This window comes from Brienomyrus brachyistius, chromosome 22 (genome assembly GCF_023856365.1).
Source record: "Brienomyrus brachyistius isolate T26 chromosome 22, BBRACH_0.4, whole genome shotgun sequence".
Taxonomy (NCBI): Eukaryota; Metazoa; Chordata; class Actinopteri; order Osteoglossiformes; family Mormyridae; genus Brienomyrus; species Brienomyrus brachyistius.
This window is the reverse complement of record NC_064554.1, coordinates 9,019,042-9,036,530: the sequence shown is the minus strand read 5'-3', so window position 1 is coordinate 9,036,530 and position 17,489 is coordinate 9,019,042. Positions and strand designations below refer to the sequence as shown.

Here is a 17,489-nt window from a genome sequence, read left to right as displayed (position 1 = left end):
AGTTTTCATCAATCATCACTCCTGTGTGCCAGTGGGCACATTGTCTGCTCTAACCCTAAATTATCATGCTAAAAGACTAATTCTTCATTAGAAATCCATTGTGTAGACTGTGTGCTATTTAAAACCGGCCTTCTTTGGACTGTTTGAGTGTCTGTAGCGTGAGAATTTGTGGGATCAATTACTGTCTCAAACAGGCCAAAGAATTAGCTTTCTTCAGAAACTTGTCAGTCTAATGTTGTTTTGGGAAATGAAGGCTATTCCATGCAAGCAATCGCCAAGACGATTTGTTAAGTTGTGCTCACTTCCCCAAACAGCACAAACTGGCTCTAACTAGTATAGAAAGGAAAGTGGGAGCCCCCATTGCACAGCTGTGCAGGAGGATCAATATGTCAGGATATCTAGTTTGAGAAACAGACATTTCACAGGACCTCAACTGGCAGCTTTGTTAAATTGTACCCGCTAATTGTAAATCTTCGACAGCGTAGAGGCGACTTCAGGAAATTGGCCTTCTAGGCACAGTTGCAAAGACAAAGCCAGACCTGAGACTGCAGAATAGAAGGAAAAGATCGGAACGGGCAAAAAAACACATTGGTCAGAGGATGACTGAAAAGAAGCGTTGAAACTCAGATGAATCTGAGGTTGTGTTGTTTGGGTCACAGAGAAGAACATTTGTTAGATGAACAATGAAAAGATGTTGGAGTACTGCTTAACGCTCACTGTAAAGGGCAGTGGTGGCTTAATGGTTAAGGAAGCACATCTGCACTTGAAAGATTGCAGGTTTGAATCCCCGACCAGCAAGGCACCCCTGAGCCCTGAGGTACCCTGAGCAAGGCACTGCTCCCCAGGCGCTGAATTGGCTGCCCCCTGCTATGTGATGTTGTCACCTATGGGTCAGATGCAGAGGACATATTTTGTTGTTGTTTGTTGTGGTGTATCAACAATGGCAACTGATCATTAAATTTAAAATTTAAAGCATTGGGGAAGAAATGTGATGGTCTAGGGGTGCTTTGGTATTGATATAGTAGAAAATTTGTACAGCGTAAATGGAATGTTAAACAAGGAAGGCTATCACCCTATTTTGCAACAGCATGCCATACATACCCTGTGGGTGCATGAATGGAGCCAGTTTCATCCTACAATAGAACAGCGCGGTTCCAAATTATGCAAGACGTATTTAGAAAAGAAGGATTCAGCTGGTATGCTGTCTGTGATGGATTGGCCAGTGCAGTGAAAGGACCCCAACCCTATTAAGCTGTTGTGGGAGCAGCTGGAGTGTATGGTGTGGAAGAATCTTCATCAGCCAGTCTAACTTGTGTGAGGTGCTTCAGGAAGCACTGGGTGAAATTCCTGCGATTGCCTCAGCCAGATCAGACCCAGAATGACAAAGGTCAGCAAAGCTGCATTTGCTGCAGATAGAGGGTATTTTGATTAAAGCAAAGTTTGATGCACAAAATTGGTATTTCAAGGAAAAAAATCATTATTTCTGACCTTAATGTCTTGATTATATCTTTAATAACTTTATAGCTTATTGAATGAATACAGGTTTGTATTTTTATGGTTCCGATACCCATCAAAACATACACTTTGTCTAGCAAAATAAGGGGGGAAATATTCAGAAGAGGAGGACATTGCAGTTTCTGCAGGGTGGACACCCTCCAAGCAGTAGATTTCCATGGGCAGAGCTGGCTTGCCCACGCAGTCTCCCGCGACTGTGAGGAAGCCGGTGCCGCTAGCCACCTGTGTGGTGCTGATTGCCCCCTGCTGGTGTGGTTGCGTCACACCATGTACTGCAAAAAGGAATTGCATGATGGATGCTAGAATGATTCAAAATATAAAGTTATCTATTTTGGGCTTATTGCCCAAGTTTAATATAAACAAACATATAAGGAAACAAATAACAGATTAAAAAAAAATAACGGATAATAATTTGTAATTAAAAATAGTAGATAAAAGTTGTATAATATCAGTAAGTATTCCAGTTTGACGTTGGCGAGAGATTATGTTTCACAGTTAATAAATTATGCATAATAATAATGTAATTACATTAATAGTACAGCCACTTTTTTGGAGACTGATGATGTTTATTGGGTTTACTGTTTAGTTCTTATTTACTTCTCTTACATTCTTTTCTGGCAATTTCTTACATGTAAATCTCCATAAAGTAGCAAATAAAATTTAATGGAAAGGGTAAGCACTTGATTATATTTAGGTAGGGGTGTTAAGATGCATCTATGTGTCATGCTGAATAGATTATTAAGGTGGTGAGCCGACTGCATCCATCTGTAATAACAGAATTGATTTTTACAGGGCAAAATCCTCCTTAAAGATAAAAATACCGTAGTGCCATCACACAAATTTCTGAAATGTAGGATGGCAGGGAAAGGTCTATTAATATTCTAAACGGAAGCACTACATGTTGGTCTTTGCGCTACAATGATGATCATTGCGCTACAAAGCTTTCGGTAAACTTGCGCCCATAGCTACGGTAGCAATAGTGAAAACTCTGAGCGAAGTAAGCTTAATGTTATGTTAGCCTTAGAGATGCACAATATACTGGTTATAATATTGGGATTGGTTGATATTCATTAAAAATCAGAATTAGTCAGAAGTGTCAATCCTGACCAAAATTCCTGACCAATATTTAAACTTTAAATCAGTATTCAAAGTTAGCAGCACCAGAGATAAAAATAAAAACTATAAAAAATTTTCGTAGTGGACATCATGGGACTTCATCAGTTCCTTCACCAGCTATAATATGTGTCAAAGTACTGGTGTTCTGACTAAATATGCTGCCTTGTCAAATTTTGCTATCATAGCGCAATTTCACAGATTGCTTCCCTGCTACCTTATGGGTGTTCTGATTGCACCCTGGGCAGCATATTTTAATAGCCAAATATGAGTCTAAACCATACTATTTCCAATTGCATGTGTACTCTAAGGGCCCTATTTTACACCTAGCATAAAGTGTCACCAGGCACAACAAAGGGTCTTTGCTTGCATGCCCGTCAAGGCTGCCATTTTCCTATCCAGTACCCACGTTGAACAAATAGCAAGTGTACTTGAAGTCAGGTGCATTGGTGGTGCATCCATATCCTGAGGCAGCGGCAAGTGCTTGCAGCAGGGGTGTTTCTAGCTACTGAAAAGATCCGCTTAATATTCTGATTGGACCTAAAGACGTCCATGACTTACGCTATTGGCCAACAAAAATCTGGTCTAAAATCAATGGGGCAGCATTTCACTGCTAATTAAAGGGCATGTTATCAAGATAGTAAAATGTGCTGGTCTGATTTATTGCTAATAAAATCTTCCATATAAGACAAACCACAAGATGCCACTGCTTGAGCATGCATGTTGAAATTATATAGAATGCCACTAGCAGGTTAGCAAGTTAATTCACCAGTTCTAGAGCGCAGCACTGCTGTGTGCAAATTGAGCTATTTCTCTGTCCTATAATAACATTGAGTGAGCAATATCTGATAGTGTATTTTACCATATTCTTTACCTTATGGCAGTTTGCCCTGAGCTCCAAAGCAGCATCTGCCCTTGGATTACTGGTCATAGGAAAACAAGATTTACAAGGAGCAAGCTGGGCCCAGCAGGATGTCACGTGATTTACTTGCATCTAGCCAAAGATGGTGATAGGCTATATTTAAAAGTCAGTAAGCCTGGGGATGAAGGTTCTTAAAATGATACAAAATAAATGAATATAATTTTAAATAGTTAAAATGCAATCTCTGAAAGTATTTTGTTTCAAATTACATCTGATTGTAATGCAAATTACAAAATACTGAAAAGAAGATAAATATGCATTTTAAATACATTTCATTGAAATTCTGCCCATCCCTGCCTACACAGGCATATGCACAACTCGCGCACACTGCATAGGGACTTGCAGCAGTGCACAAGCATGCAAAAAATTTAAAATAAAAGATTACAATTTGAATGACCATTAATGTGTACATCAAAATATGTGTGTCACAATGGTTATTCATGATATTAACCAGAATTAGCTATTCGCAATAATGAGCAATTGGCAAATAATTACAGTTGGACCTCCATATGTACGGTTTCAGTAAAAAAAAAAAAAGGTTTAACAATTCCAACAGTTCTTACGTACAGGCTGTAAACGGGTCAGCCCCCACGGCAGCCTAAGATAGGGTATGACCTCGATATGACCTCAAATCAATATCACAATTAACTGAACATTTTACCGCGATCATGATTAATTCATGATTCTTTTGTTTTTTTGCCCTCAGATTTCATTGTTTGTACTGAAAATATGCTAAACTACCAAGTTTATTATTAGAAACCAATTTCTAGTCACTGTTAATAAAAACCCATAGATCTACCCCATTAAGCATAGGATGGTTACCAATTATGCAAGTGTCCTGAGGTACAATGTTAAATTATAAATAAATCATTTTTTTATATTGATATTGGGTACGTGGCGCCCCTCCTCATCCTCCCTATTTCTGACGTCCCTACTGTTGCGCATATTATGTATTTATTATAGACTAAAGTAGACTAAAGATAATAATAATGTACACAACAATAAGCAGTCTTCTCATTCGCCCACCGATATTGTGTTCTTCATTGTATTTATTTGTTGTTATACTATATGTTTTAGTTGTTCATTTTTATACAGATGCTTTTGTATGTACTTTATACTGTCTATTTTTCCCTTTTTGTGTGGTTATTTACTGACAATCTAATCACAGACAATTTCCTCATCAATAAAAGTATCCAGATTCATTTACAATAGAAATATTTTTTTTTATTTTATTTATTAGCTATATTTATTTCGTCTTGTTAATTTTTTGGATTGTCCTTTTTTCCTTTTTTATAACCATGCATCATGAAGGAGTGACTCCAGGGGAATAATGGTCCGAGCAAGTTGATGTGAGCTAACTGTTTACTGGTTAACGGGTTGGTTAACTAGTAAAGTGTGTTTTAGTGGTGTATATGCAATTGCTCTTCAAAGAACATTTTGAGAAAATAGGTCGCTTAAATGTTATTTAGTTTCATCAGAATTCTACAAAAAAATTTGAAAACAGCTATTGCTAAATGTCAAATATCATGTGTCCTGACTATTAATCTGATTTTAATATTGCACTTCAGTATAAAATAATGTCTTATTTGTATAGTGACACAGTGTCATTAACTCGGTGAGATTCAATGGTTCAAAGACTAGCATGTGAGCTACTGAAATTAATAAGGTACCAATGACTTAGTCATTTAATAGCTAGTTAATAAATTTTCCAAGGTAAACTTCTATACCCTGTTTTTATACAATTGTCCAGCAAACAAACTATTGTGGAACTAATTCAGTCTCAAACCTGTATATATTTGTGTTAACTTATTTATAAATATGAATTTGTTTATATAGTTAATAGTGCTTCTTAAATGATTATCCAGTTCAGTTAAACCTGGAGATATGTAATGTATTGCCTTGGTGTTCTTTGGATAACAAGACTTGCCGAATTGAAAGCGGACTTATGTTAAAAAACATAGACTCTGAGATAGATTCTTTGAAATAATATTAATGTAATTATGTGTTTTTGATCCCTACTCATTTGGTCAGCATTACAGTAGCAGGTCGCAGCTATGTGCTGTGGTTATGGATTAATGGATCAATTGATGGATTAGCATAGTCTTCTAAACATAATATACAGTTCAACTTCTGTGAACGTTGTATGAGCTGGTATTAACTCTGTGGATCAGGGCTGTATTTTTGTCGTTTTCTTAAGTTCCATAATTATTTATACTGCGTGACTCCTTATTTCAATGTATTTTTTTCTCCTTTACCCAGAAACTAAACAGGAGTTGGAAGACCTTACAGCTGATATAAAAAAGACAGCCAATAAAGTACGCTCAAAGTTAAAAGGTACGGTTTCATTTGTTATGTGTACTATGTGTAAGCAACCAGTCATGCTTCTCACCTGAAAAGCCCTTTTGGCAATTACACCAAATCCTATGAAGACCACTATAACTAACTGATCTGATGAAATCTTTCTCACAAAGCATCATCCATCTTTGAGAAAGTAAGTTCAGACAATGGCCAGGGCAGTTGGGGGGTTAAGGGCTAATGATATGATGCATGGAAAAGCAATAAATACACAATACTCAATTGAAAATGCAGTAAAAAATGTTGAAAGCTTTTTGATAGAAATGGAATTCCACATATCTTGAAGTCATATGGTTTATGCACGTAAAACACAACATATGAAATCTTGAAATGGACAAGAATGCTGTTCTGGGGGACATTCAGGGGTTAACCCTTTATATCCTGGCTTTCTTGCTGCTCAAATCTTAATTAATTGCACTTACTGTTTTAAGGGACAGTAGGGATTTTACGATATCTTGAGAAATTAATGTTTCCTACTTTTATTTCAGCACAGACATTTAAGAATCTACACATTTAATGACATCTTTGTAAATAATTTGGAGCTATTCTGAACTTTTCTTTGTTTGTAAATTTTTAAATTTGTGCATTTGTAAATTTTAAATATTTGAAGAGGCTGCTAGAAATGAATGTTCTAGACTCTTGTCAAAAGTTTCTGCTGAAATAAACATTTGACCAGTATTTTCCATCTTTCATAGCAATTGAGCAAAGTATTGAACAGGAGGAGGGACTGAACAGATCATCTGCGGACTTGAGAATCCGTAAGACACAGGTCAGTCCCTCATTCAGATTTTTCATTTTTTTATTTTACCTTAATAAAAATATTGTATTGGAATTAAAACTTCTCTCCATGTTTTAAGATTTTTAATCAATTTAAAATGCATTGTTAGCTAAGTACACTGCCACTGTGTGTCAAGTCTGTGGAAAAGCAAGCTTTATTTATTTTGTGTTGTTTTTATATATTCTGCCTTTCCTCTCTTCCCTGTTTACCATTAGCATTCCACACTGTCACGCAAATTCGTGGAGGTTATGACCGAGTACAACACCACACAATCCAAGTATAGAGACCGTTGCAAGGACCGCATCCAGAGACAACTGGAGATCAGTGAGTGGCTTTGCGCTTTTATTAGTCAATAAAAGTAAACCAAGAGTTTTTGTGGTATTGCTTAAAGTAACGTACTGCTTAAAGAATATTGTTTATGTCATTATTCTGTCGATACCATGCAGTCAGGGATAGATATATCTAATTTTGAGGGAAACTGGTTGGTATAAAATGTTCGGTTAAAATTTTGAGATTCAGAATATTCTCTGCATTCATTTACAGGTGACATTTTTATCCTGGTCATGTTTCTTAGAAAAACGTACAATTATAGATTTCTGTTTGGAACATAGTTGTTGCTATCTGTATGACTTTAATCATTGTTCTAAAACTTTCACCAAGGCACCGGAGACTTGCATTTTGGTTCGTGATTTGTGGAGAATGGGAAAAATGAAAGACACAGCTTCTGAAAACTGAAAATTAATTAATATTCTAGTCATTCAGTTTCAGCATGTTCACAAACACTTCTGAGTATGAAAGTCAATGATCAGCTGTGTGAGTTCCAGCTTACAAGTATGCTGTATAAGACTAAGTATAAAACAATTCAATGCATGAAGCTTATTTGGATATTGAAGGTGTTGCATTTTGTTACTCTGTTTGCTGAGCCTGCTATTCACAATAAGGTCACCAAAGTATATAAAAGCATCTCGAAAGCTCTCTGAAGGCCTGTTAATGATGCAGTTAGGGTCACTGTCTTCAGAGACTGAGGTTTTGGGTCTTACTACCAGATTAAACCCAGGCCCACAAACAGAGCCTAGAGGCTCACGCACAGAAAGCAATGACAAGATTCCTGAGAAAGTATATTTACAAATTCACAAATAGATTTGCAAATTCACCTTTTCAGTTGCTTCATTGTAGTAGGTTGACATGGTTATAATGCATTGTCTTCTGTCTTAAATTTTTATGATAATTGGTAACAATTCTATGCTTAATGGGGTAGATGTATGGGTTTTTATTAAGAGTGACCAGTGATTTCTTGATTGACCAAGTGTGGCAGTAATCAGGCCTGATTGTGGCTAGTGAAATTGAACTCAGGTTTCCAATAATTCTGGTTGATCGCAGTTAATTCATTATTCACCATTCTCTGGAGTCTTTCCAGAGCGAAGGAATCCATTCCACCATACCAGACTGTGATAGAACATGCCAGGATGCTCTCCGTGATGGAGGTGAAGATATGTACAAGGAGGCAACAACTGATGCTTAAATTCTTCAGTTGCCTGAAGAAATGCAGTCTCTGGTTTGCCTTCTTGATGAGGTGGTCAGAACTGATCTTCCATTTTAAGGAGCTGCAGACGAAGGTGCATATATATTGGTATTGATATATATTGGTCATTGCCAGTACACCAGGCCACTTCTCTGTCCGCCTCTAGGTGATATTGTGATTCAGATGGTATCATGTGCATATTTGAGGATTTTTACAGAGCTGTCCTGTGATGTTAGCCCATTCGTGAACAAGGAAAAGAGAAGGAGGAATAGCAAACAGTCTTGTAGTACTGCAGTGTTGATGGTCAGGGGAGTGGGGAGTAAACAGTTCACCTTGACAGACTGACATTGGCAGAATAGGAAGTGCAGAAACCAGTGGCAGAGAGTGGCGTCAGTGTCCATCTCCATTAGATTTTTGAAGAGTGTGGCATGAGTGGGTTGACTGTATTGAAAGCTGAACTAAAGTTCATGAGCAGCACAGAACAAATATAGGTATTGGGCATCACCAGATGCTACATAATGTAGCAGAGTGTCTTCAACAGACCTTTTTGGAGCAGTAGACAAATTGTACTGGATCCAGTAATGAGGAATTGCAAGACTTGCGACGACAGCAATAAATTCAAATGCATTCATAGCCACTGGCATCAGAGCACCAGGTTGGTAGTCGTTGAGAGCTGGGATTGGAGGATTTTTCTTGCGGGGATCATGGAGGTCTTTTTAAGCCACTATGCACTGGTGGGAAGATTGGGTGAAGATGGCTATATTCACAGGGGCCAGCTGAGAGGCACAGCAGCTAAGTGCAGCAGAGGTTACATTGTCAGAACTGTGTGGGGGAAGTGAGGGTCCAGAAAGTATTGATATACCTATGGTGTTGAAGCGTAGAAGTCATTAAACTTGGTTGAGAGGTCTTGGTCATCTTCATGAGGAGAAGCCGCAGTTTTGACATGCTCTGGAGGTTTTTTCAAGTCATTCTAATGCTTGCCTTTCATTCCTGTTCCAGTGTGTCAGCATTGTTTGATTTTGCCTCTCTTATGGCAGTGCTTAGTTTATGTTTTGCAGTGGTGGTGTAATGGTTAGAGAAGTGCACTTGTAATCAAAAGATCTCTGACCAACAAAGCAAGGTACCACCCCAAGCAATGCTCTCTTGGCGCTGAATTAGCTGTCCCCTGCTATGTCATATATGGGCGAAATGCAGAGGACACATTTCGTTGTTGTGTGCTGTGGTGTATCAGCAATAACAACTGATCACTTTCTATTCAATTTGTATTCATCATTATCTCCATTGACGAGAGCAGTGCATCATCACCTGTTGGGCATCTTTGCTGGATAAGATCAGCCGTCTCTGAAACGTTGCACTGGCTTCGCTGTCTGCCTTTCGATCAACGTATTTATGTGACAAAAGTACCGGGACGTACCTCTTAATCATTGAATTCAGGTGTATAAAGTCAAGCACCTAGCCATGCAGTCAGGTTTGCAAACTTTTGTGATAGAATGGGTTGTTCTGGAGAGCTTCAAATGTGAATTCAAATGTGGTTCTGTTATAGAATTCTGCCTTTGCAATAAGTCAGTATGTGAAATTTCTTCCTGGATAGGTATTCCATGGTGAAACCGTTTAGGAATAACAGAAACCTGTTTTTCCAGTGATGGGAACTCTTAATGCTTCAGCATACCAGGACATTATATGCTTCTATCTTTGTGGGAATAATTTGCAGACGGCCCTTTTCTGTTCTAGCATGACTGTGCCCCAGTGCACAAAGCAACATCCATAAAGACATTAATTTTACTGGTCCGGGGAAAACTCTGACGTCAGCCCCTTCCAACACCTTTAGGAGGAACTGGAATGGAGATAGTGAGCCAGGCCTTCATGTCCAATATCAGTGCCTGACCTCACAAATGCTCTTCTGTGCCTTACTTCCACCAACGCGGTGCCAGAGCTGGTGCTATATTCGCAGTACTGGATGAAAAATTCCCACAGACACAGTACAAAATCTTGTACTGTGGCAGCTGTTAGAGCTGCAAAGGGCGACCAACTCCGTATTGATGCCTATGGATTTAGGCGAAGTCATAAAAGTTCCTGTAGGTGTAATGATACACTTTAGTCTAGCTTTTTGACATTTGCTTTCAATGTAATGCTCTTTAAATGTCACTGAAAGCAGTGGGTCTCTTTTATCAAAGTGTACATAGAACTGTTCCTAGAAGTGTGTGTACGTGTACACACAGGTAATTTGGTATTTATTACTTGTGCATACAAACAGCCATTCTAAGTGAACGTTGATAAATCCCACATTCTACATGCAGTTACATTCTATATTGCACTGTACATTCTACATGCAGTTACATTCTACATCGCACTGTACATTCTACATGCAGTTACGTTCTACATCGCACTGTACATTCTACATGTGACTGCACCTGTTAAGACGTGTAACGGCCCCCAAGCTTTTATGCGCCATGAACCAATTTCATGTAAAACAATATTTTCACAGACCGGTATAGAAACAACTAAAAACAAAGTGCGTAAAAATACAACTCACCATCCCACGGAATTAGTGGGAGCCCTGAGCTTGTTTCCCTCTTACGAGCCGGTCCCATCTGGGGGTTATGGGAGACACTGACACCCAAAGTGTGTTACTTATGTCCAGTCTACTCCGTAATTTGGTTTTGGTCGCTGACACTGTAGAAAATCCCGCTTCACAAAGATAGGTTGTTGGAAATGGAAGTGCTTTTTTGGCAATTTCTGGATGTTCTGCCTCGATCATAATCCAGAACACCAGCAGAGTTGTTTGAAATATACTTTTAAGGCATTATCTGCAATCTCCTGCAGTTGATCTTCTTCTTGCACGGACAGGCTTGATTCACCTGGCATGTTCACAAATGGGCCGCGTATCCATTCGAAGTTCGGGGGTCTTTTATGGTTGGGAAGTACCACTCAGACTCTTTTAAAAGCAGAGACATGTGGTCGTGCACAAGCTGTGAGTATTTCGAATCAGGCTCAGTCTCTTTCAAAACCCCTGCTAATGTTCGAAACATGTGAAATATCTTTCTGTTCACTTGAATTGTGGGGACACCGAATATGCGGGCGCATCATAGCCGCCTCACATTTTCTGCATTCATTCCATGTGTCGTAGTTGCACCTGTGCGAGGAGTTAATGCTGTGCGTGCACGAGATGCAGTATCACAAAAAAATTGGGGTGGCAGTATGGTCACCTTTTGTTACTGGACTATGTTTTTATATATGGTAGTTAATGTTAAAGTGATTATCTGATTTTTTAAGAATGAATGCCTGGAAGAACTATATGTTGTCAGTGGCAAGAGCGAAAATATTGCAGGCACTATTGTACAGCATCTTCAAAATTTAATGGCGGTTTAAGTTTCTAAGAAAACAGTATCATCTGTATGAAGTACAATGAAACTCTAACATTTATTTTCAATACAGTTCTGGTATTTATAAATCTTGGTTATGAAATTCACAGAGCGTGCGGTTTATTTTTCAGTAGAACATTTATAGTGTGATAGGAAACAAAACCGTGCAATTTTAATGACCACTCCTTTTCAGGATCATTTAGTACACAATTCAAGCCATTCCTAATCATTTTCATCCCTGCAGTTTAAATCATTCGTGGAATCGATCGAATGTGGGAGATTTATTTTTAACTATTTTTTTCTTTATAAATACTGCAATAGTTATTGCAGAAATTGATATTTTCCAGTGTCGTGCAGCCTAATTACGAAATACTAATTACTACGAGATATCTAACAACATGCAATGCAGCATTCAACACGGGGTATCGAACTGACTTGTGGCAGATGATGCGACGCAGTGGTTAGAAAACAGAGAATGCTGCAGCAGTATTAAAAAATTAGCAACTTCGTCATTTCATGTCAAAACGTCATGGTGGACATGACCTTTAATCCTCCTGATAGAAATACGTGTGCAAGTACATGCATCATACATGTACATACAAATACATGCATCGTGTTGCACCATGTGTGAAGTATGTCGCAACCCTAACACAATTTTATTTTCTCACTGTTTTGGTTAGTTTAGGTACTTGGGGAAGTGTCATGTATTTTTATTTCCATCCTTTCTTAGTTAAGGTAAAGAAGCACACTTTCCATGTATTTTTATTTCCATCCTTTCTTAGTTAAGGTAAAGAAGCACACTTTCCATGTATTTTTATTTCCATCCTTTCTTAGTTAAGGTAAAGAAGCACACTTTCCACGTAGCAGTGTTTTTATTTATTATTTTGACCCGGTCAGATCCTGAAGTTGGCTTCCCCTTTTAATAAGTTATCGAGGCAAACAAAGTAGTGGTCTCAATCCACATTTTTGTTGTGCCATCATTTATTGTCACAACACAAAAACTCTACATGTTGTGCTTTACAGCTGGAAGAACAACTACCAATGAGGAGCTTGAAGATATGTTGGAAAGTGGCAAGCTTGCCATCTTTACTGATGATGTAAGTACTACACAATTCAGTGAACTGAATTGGCTGTAAAATTGCAAAGCTTGTTAACCCTTAGAACCAAACAAATTCACAGTGCATTGATTTTCGTGCCCATTCTCAATCTTAACATTTATTAGATTATATTTGTAGTGCCTGCAAATTTTTATATTAGATGAGACTAAAAATTGATCAATTTCAATAGGCACAAATAGTTTTTCCTCATAAAAAGGATGATATCAAGAATGTGTCAGCATTTACACATCATCAGAGTCGCCCAGAAAGTCGTGAAAATGAAAACATGCAGCATATGTGACTAACTCCTGTACATACCATGTAATAAGCCTAAACTCAGAAGCATAGAAAAATGCTCAAAAGAGTTGAAATGGTTAATGCCTTTCTGTCAATGTGTGTTTAATGTTTATTTTTACTTCATATTTTTTGTACACATTTCACAAAAATATTCTATCCAAACGCTCAGGACAAAAGCACTTTAAAATAGTTTTCTAAAAACAATTATATATACAATATATATAATTATATATATAATTTCTGACCCATCTGTCTTTTTTGTATGAATATTGTTCACAGATCAAGATGGATTCCCAGATGACCAAGCAAGCCTTGAATGAAATTGAGACTCGACACACTGAGATCATAAAGCTTGAGAACAGCATTCGTGAGTTACACGATATGTTTGTGGACATGGCCATGCTGGTGGAGAGCCAGGTAATGTATTTATGTACATGTACATACTGTATAGTTATGTGTGCTTGTGTGTGAAGTGCATGCAAACAAACAGTCACAAATTAATGTTGGGCATGTGATTGGGAATGCATATGGTTTGGGACAAGTCCACTGCCACCTCAAAACTCAAGAAGTATTTGATGAATATTTTTCAAACTTAACTGGAACTATAGAGGAGCAGATCTGAAATTTATTTTGAGACAAAATGCAGTAAAATCGAAAAAAGGCCATTTAATGGAACCAAACAGAGGTGTGACCACAGAAGACACTCGACCTTGTGAATGTGATTTGATGGGACTTATTAACACTTCAAGAAAAGAAAGAACATTATATGGATGAAGATCTGATTTTATTTTGAAACAAATATCACCAAATGTGAAGCAGTGCAAGGTGGCAGCAAAGGAATGAATGGATGAGTAGTTGAATGAATGAATGAATGAATGAATGAATGAATGAATGAATGCCTTTTTTGTCATTGAGCAAAGCACAACGACATCAGAAGACTATCTTGGCAGTGCAAGAAAGAAAAAAAAGAATAAACAGAATATAAACAGATGACTGAATATAAATATAAAATTGAACATAAAAAGAATGTAAAGAATAAAAATTTTAACAATCTAAAAATAAATAGAAAGAATAGATGTTTAAATAAAATAAGTGTTATACATATTCCTTTCCTTGTGATTCAGTTTCACGATAAATATAAACATTGCAGATTTCAGCAGTGTAATTTAGTAATTATTGCTCATTGCACATTAGCAAATATTGTCCTGAATAGCTGAGATCATAAATAAGTAAACATGAAGGACACAGTGTTCAAGGTTTGACCAAATTGAGTGAGAAACTTTTTCACCTGGAGACCCAAAATTGAGATTTATTGTCTGATTGGGACTCAAACCCAAAATATATAACGAAATACCATCACATTAACAGTATAATAATATTTAAAAAACTCAAAGAACCAAAAGCTGAGGTATATAAACAATATTTATTCTTCAATTAAATATTTTCTTTTATAACATTGGTTTTTATATTATAAATATTATAATTTGTATTATTGTTCATAACAATTAATGTACCCCTCCACAATCACCCTCCTTCATCTCACATCCAACAAAATAGCCACAATGGAACATATGGCAAAACAATAGAAATGCAGATTCATTATTGATTCAAGACAAAACATTGGCAGCATGGAACAATAACATGCTGTGTGTTTCCTGACCTCCTACCCCAACGGTACCAAAGGCTACAATTTGTTATATTTTTCTGTTCTAACATTAGAAATCTTCTAGTTTTGTGAGCACTCCTGAGATTTAATGGGAGGTAGGCGTCTAGTTGAAGCTTTGAACAAGCAGGTCTATTCTGGGTGCATTTTAGAAAGTCCTTCCCAAAGGTCATGCTCAGCGTCTAACCTGTTCCTGTATTTGTTTTTCAAAAAATGTGCTGAAAAAGCATCTTACTGGCATTGTTAACTTGCAGAGTAACCAGTCACTCCAACTCAGTCTGACTTAGACTCAGGTCTGATGATAGGACAACTTGAAATGGGTACCTCACCCACTGCGAAGGCCCTGCTGCCGGAGCGGGGGGTGACTGACTAGCTATCGCGGACATATCCAGAGTCCCCAACACTGAATCGATAAAACTCTCATTCTCCTGAATGTCCCATAACATCCGGATACGTCCCTCTAACACTACAATCTTCTCTGTCAGCCTAGCGACTGACACTTCTCACATGTAAACGTACCGCTAATAACTGGAGAAGGACAACTAAACATTTTGCATTCAAAACACGGAACAGGAGCCATGGCGTTGTACTCATCTGAGACAGGAAAACTTAGAGTACCCACAATGCTTTGCGATCATCCAAAACGCTCCTCTTTTAACTGGAAAAAGTCTTTTGCTTTGTCTCGGTTAAGGGTGCTTTGTTTGAAGCTGTTGTAATTTGTCCATTTCAAAAATCCTGTTACTTAGTACCTCTGCGTGAAATGTCTTGAGGACATTCCTCTCCGTTGTATAATGCTTTATTGAAACCAAATTAAATATATTGTTCTTTATATTTATGTTTGAACATTTTGACGACTACTAAACATTAGCTATTACGATCGAATAGTTGACTGACTGTGTATATGCACTGGATTAGAAACAGACCGCTCTGGTTGGATATAAAGTATCCAATATGATGAGATTTCAATATGACAATGGCATAGTCATTGTCATAGACCAACCATTGACATGTGGCATTCGCAGTGTCCTCTGCAGAGCATTGTTGTCTGACAGGAGCACACAAAGATGCACCACACTGCAGGTGCTGCTATATTGTAAATTAGGCTTTTCATGGTCAATCAGCAACCCATCATAACCACAACTACATTTTGGATCTTGACCTGTAGCCTGAGAACCCTGCTCTAGGATTAAAAATGTGTTTGAGTCTTGATTTGATGGCCCTGTAGCACCTTCCAGAGGGCAACAGTTGGCGATGTCCCAGATGACATGAGTGTCTGAGAATGTTAATGGCTCTGCTGAAACAGTGAAAGCTGTAAATGTCCTCAATGGAGGGAAACAAGCAGCCAAAGATTTTCAGGGCAGTGGGAATGACCCTCCGGAGTGCTCTCCTGCCCATTGCAGTAACTCAGCACATTCTCAGTGGAGCAGTGGTAGAAGGACAGCAGCGGTTTTTCAGCCAAATTGTTCTTCTTAAGGATCCTCAGGAGGTAGAGTTGCTGTTGGGCCATCATGACAAGTGTGGTGGTGTTGGTTTCCCAGGAGAGGTTGTTGGCTCTGTAAATGCCCAGAGACCTCAATCAGAGAGCCATTCCACACAGTCCCATTTGATGTGGATATGATCTAGATCAGATTTTATCCTCCTCAAGTCTATGATGAGTTCTTTGGTTTTAGAGGGGTTCAGAGCTAGGTTGTTCTCTGAGCACCACACCGACAGCCTTTGGACGTCATCCCTGCATGCTGACTCATCTCCCCCTGAAAGTGTAGCTGCAGAAGACACTTGATCTTGTGAATGCAGGAAAACCACCAATAAATCTGCAGACTCATCAAAGCTTACTTATTTAGTATGACCCAAACGTTGCAGTTATTTCCACGAATGTATGTACATGTAAAAGAAAAAAATACAAACGTGAATGACTCCTGAAAAATTCTCTTTTTATTTAAAACTGAACAATGATCTCTGAAGACATAGAATTAAATCAAATGCATCACCCGGGTAGATGAGCTATTATTCATCTCCTTTCATCAGAATTAATCTACTGGATCCCTCATATACCTGTAAATTAGAAATAGATTGAGTTTAGTTCCAGGGAATCAAAACAATCAGATTACAACTAGAATGTTTTGCAGCTTTTTATGCTAACTCACTGTTGAATTTGTTAGTTTGAGGGGCAGGAAGCTTAAAGATGTAGTTGTTTGTTCAGTTACTTTATTTTCAGAAAGCGCAATGTCATGAATTTAATACATTTCTTGACACAGGTGGAACCTAAATAACACATAAGTGTTCAACATGGGTACATTATGGTAATCGTGGCTGTGAGTTGGCTATATATAAATGTTAGTTACAGTCAGTCATAATCATCAATTTCAAAGCATTATACCAGCACTGGAGAAAGAGTAGTTTATAAGGGTGTTTTTACACCAGCACTATTTAGTCTGTTTAAAACCAACTCTGGTCTGATTTCTCACTTGATGCAGTTCATTTGAACAGGTGTGAACACAGTGTGGACCAAAGGAACCGTCCTGAGACCCTTGAGAGGAGATGGTTTCATTCCAGTCCCAAATGAACTCTGTAGAGATTTGTGTGTGGTGTGAATGTGATCCGACCTCAATCCGACCCACCTTCCCAGTTGTGCTCTGCGAGTTTGAGCTAAACGACTCCTGTAGCCAGCTGTGCTCTGTGAGTTTGAGCTAAACGACTCCTGTAGCCAGTTGTGCTCTGCAAGTTTGAGCTAAACGACTCCTGTAGCCAGGTGTGCTCTGCGAGTTTGAGCTAAACGACTCCTGTAGCCAGGTGTGCTCTGCGAGTTTGAGCTAAACGACTCCTGTAGCCAGGTGTGCTCTGAGTTTGAGCTAAACGACTCCTGTA

At 38.2% G+C, this 17,489-nt stretch overlaps 1 protein-coding gene across 1 annotated transcript in view; it reads left to right on the top strand.

Moving 5' to 3' along the window:
- The window catches only part of LOC125717525 (syntaxin-1B), a 58,919-nt gene that overhangs the window by 34,357 nt on the left and 7,073 nt on the right, over positions 1 to 17,489 (top strand). Inside the window, exons 4-8 of the mRNA XM_048990565.1 lie at positions 5,810 to 5,884; positions 6,601 to 6,674; positions 6,899 to 7,007; positions 12,591 to 12,664; positions 13,241 to 13,378. Coding sequence (XP_048846522.1) covers positions 5,810 to 5,884; positions 6,601 to 6,674; positions 6,899 to 7,007; positions 12,591 to 12,664; positions 13,241 to 13,378 — 470 coding nt within the window. The remainder of the gene's footprint in view (positions 1 to 5,809; positions 5,885 to 6,600; positions 6,675 to 6,898; positions 7,008 to 12,590; positions 12,665 to 13,240; positions 13,379 to 17,489) is intronic.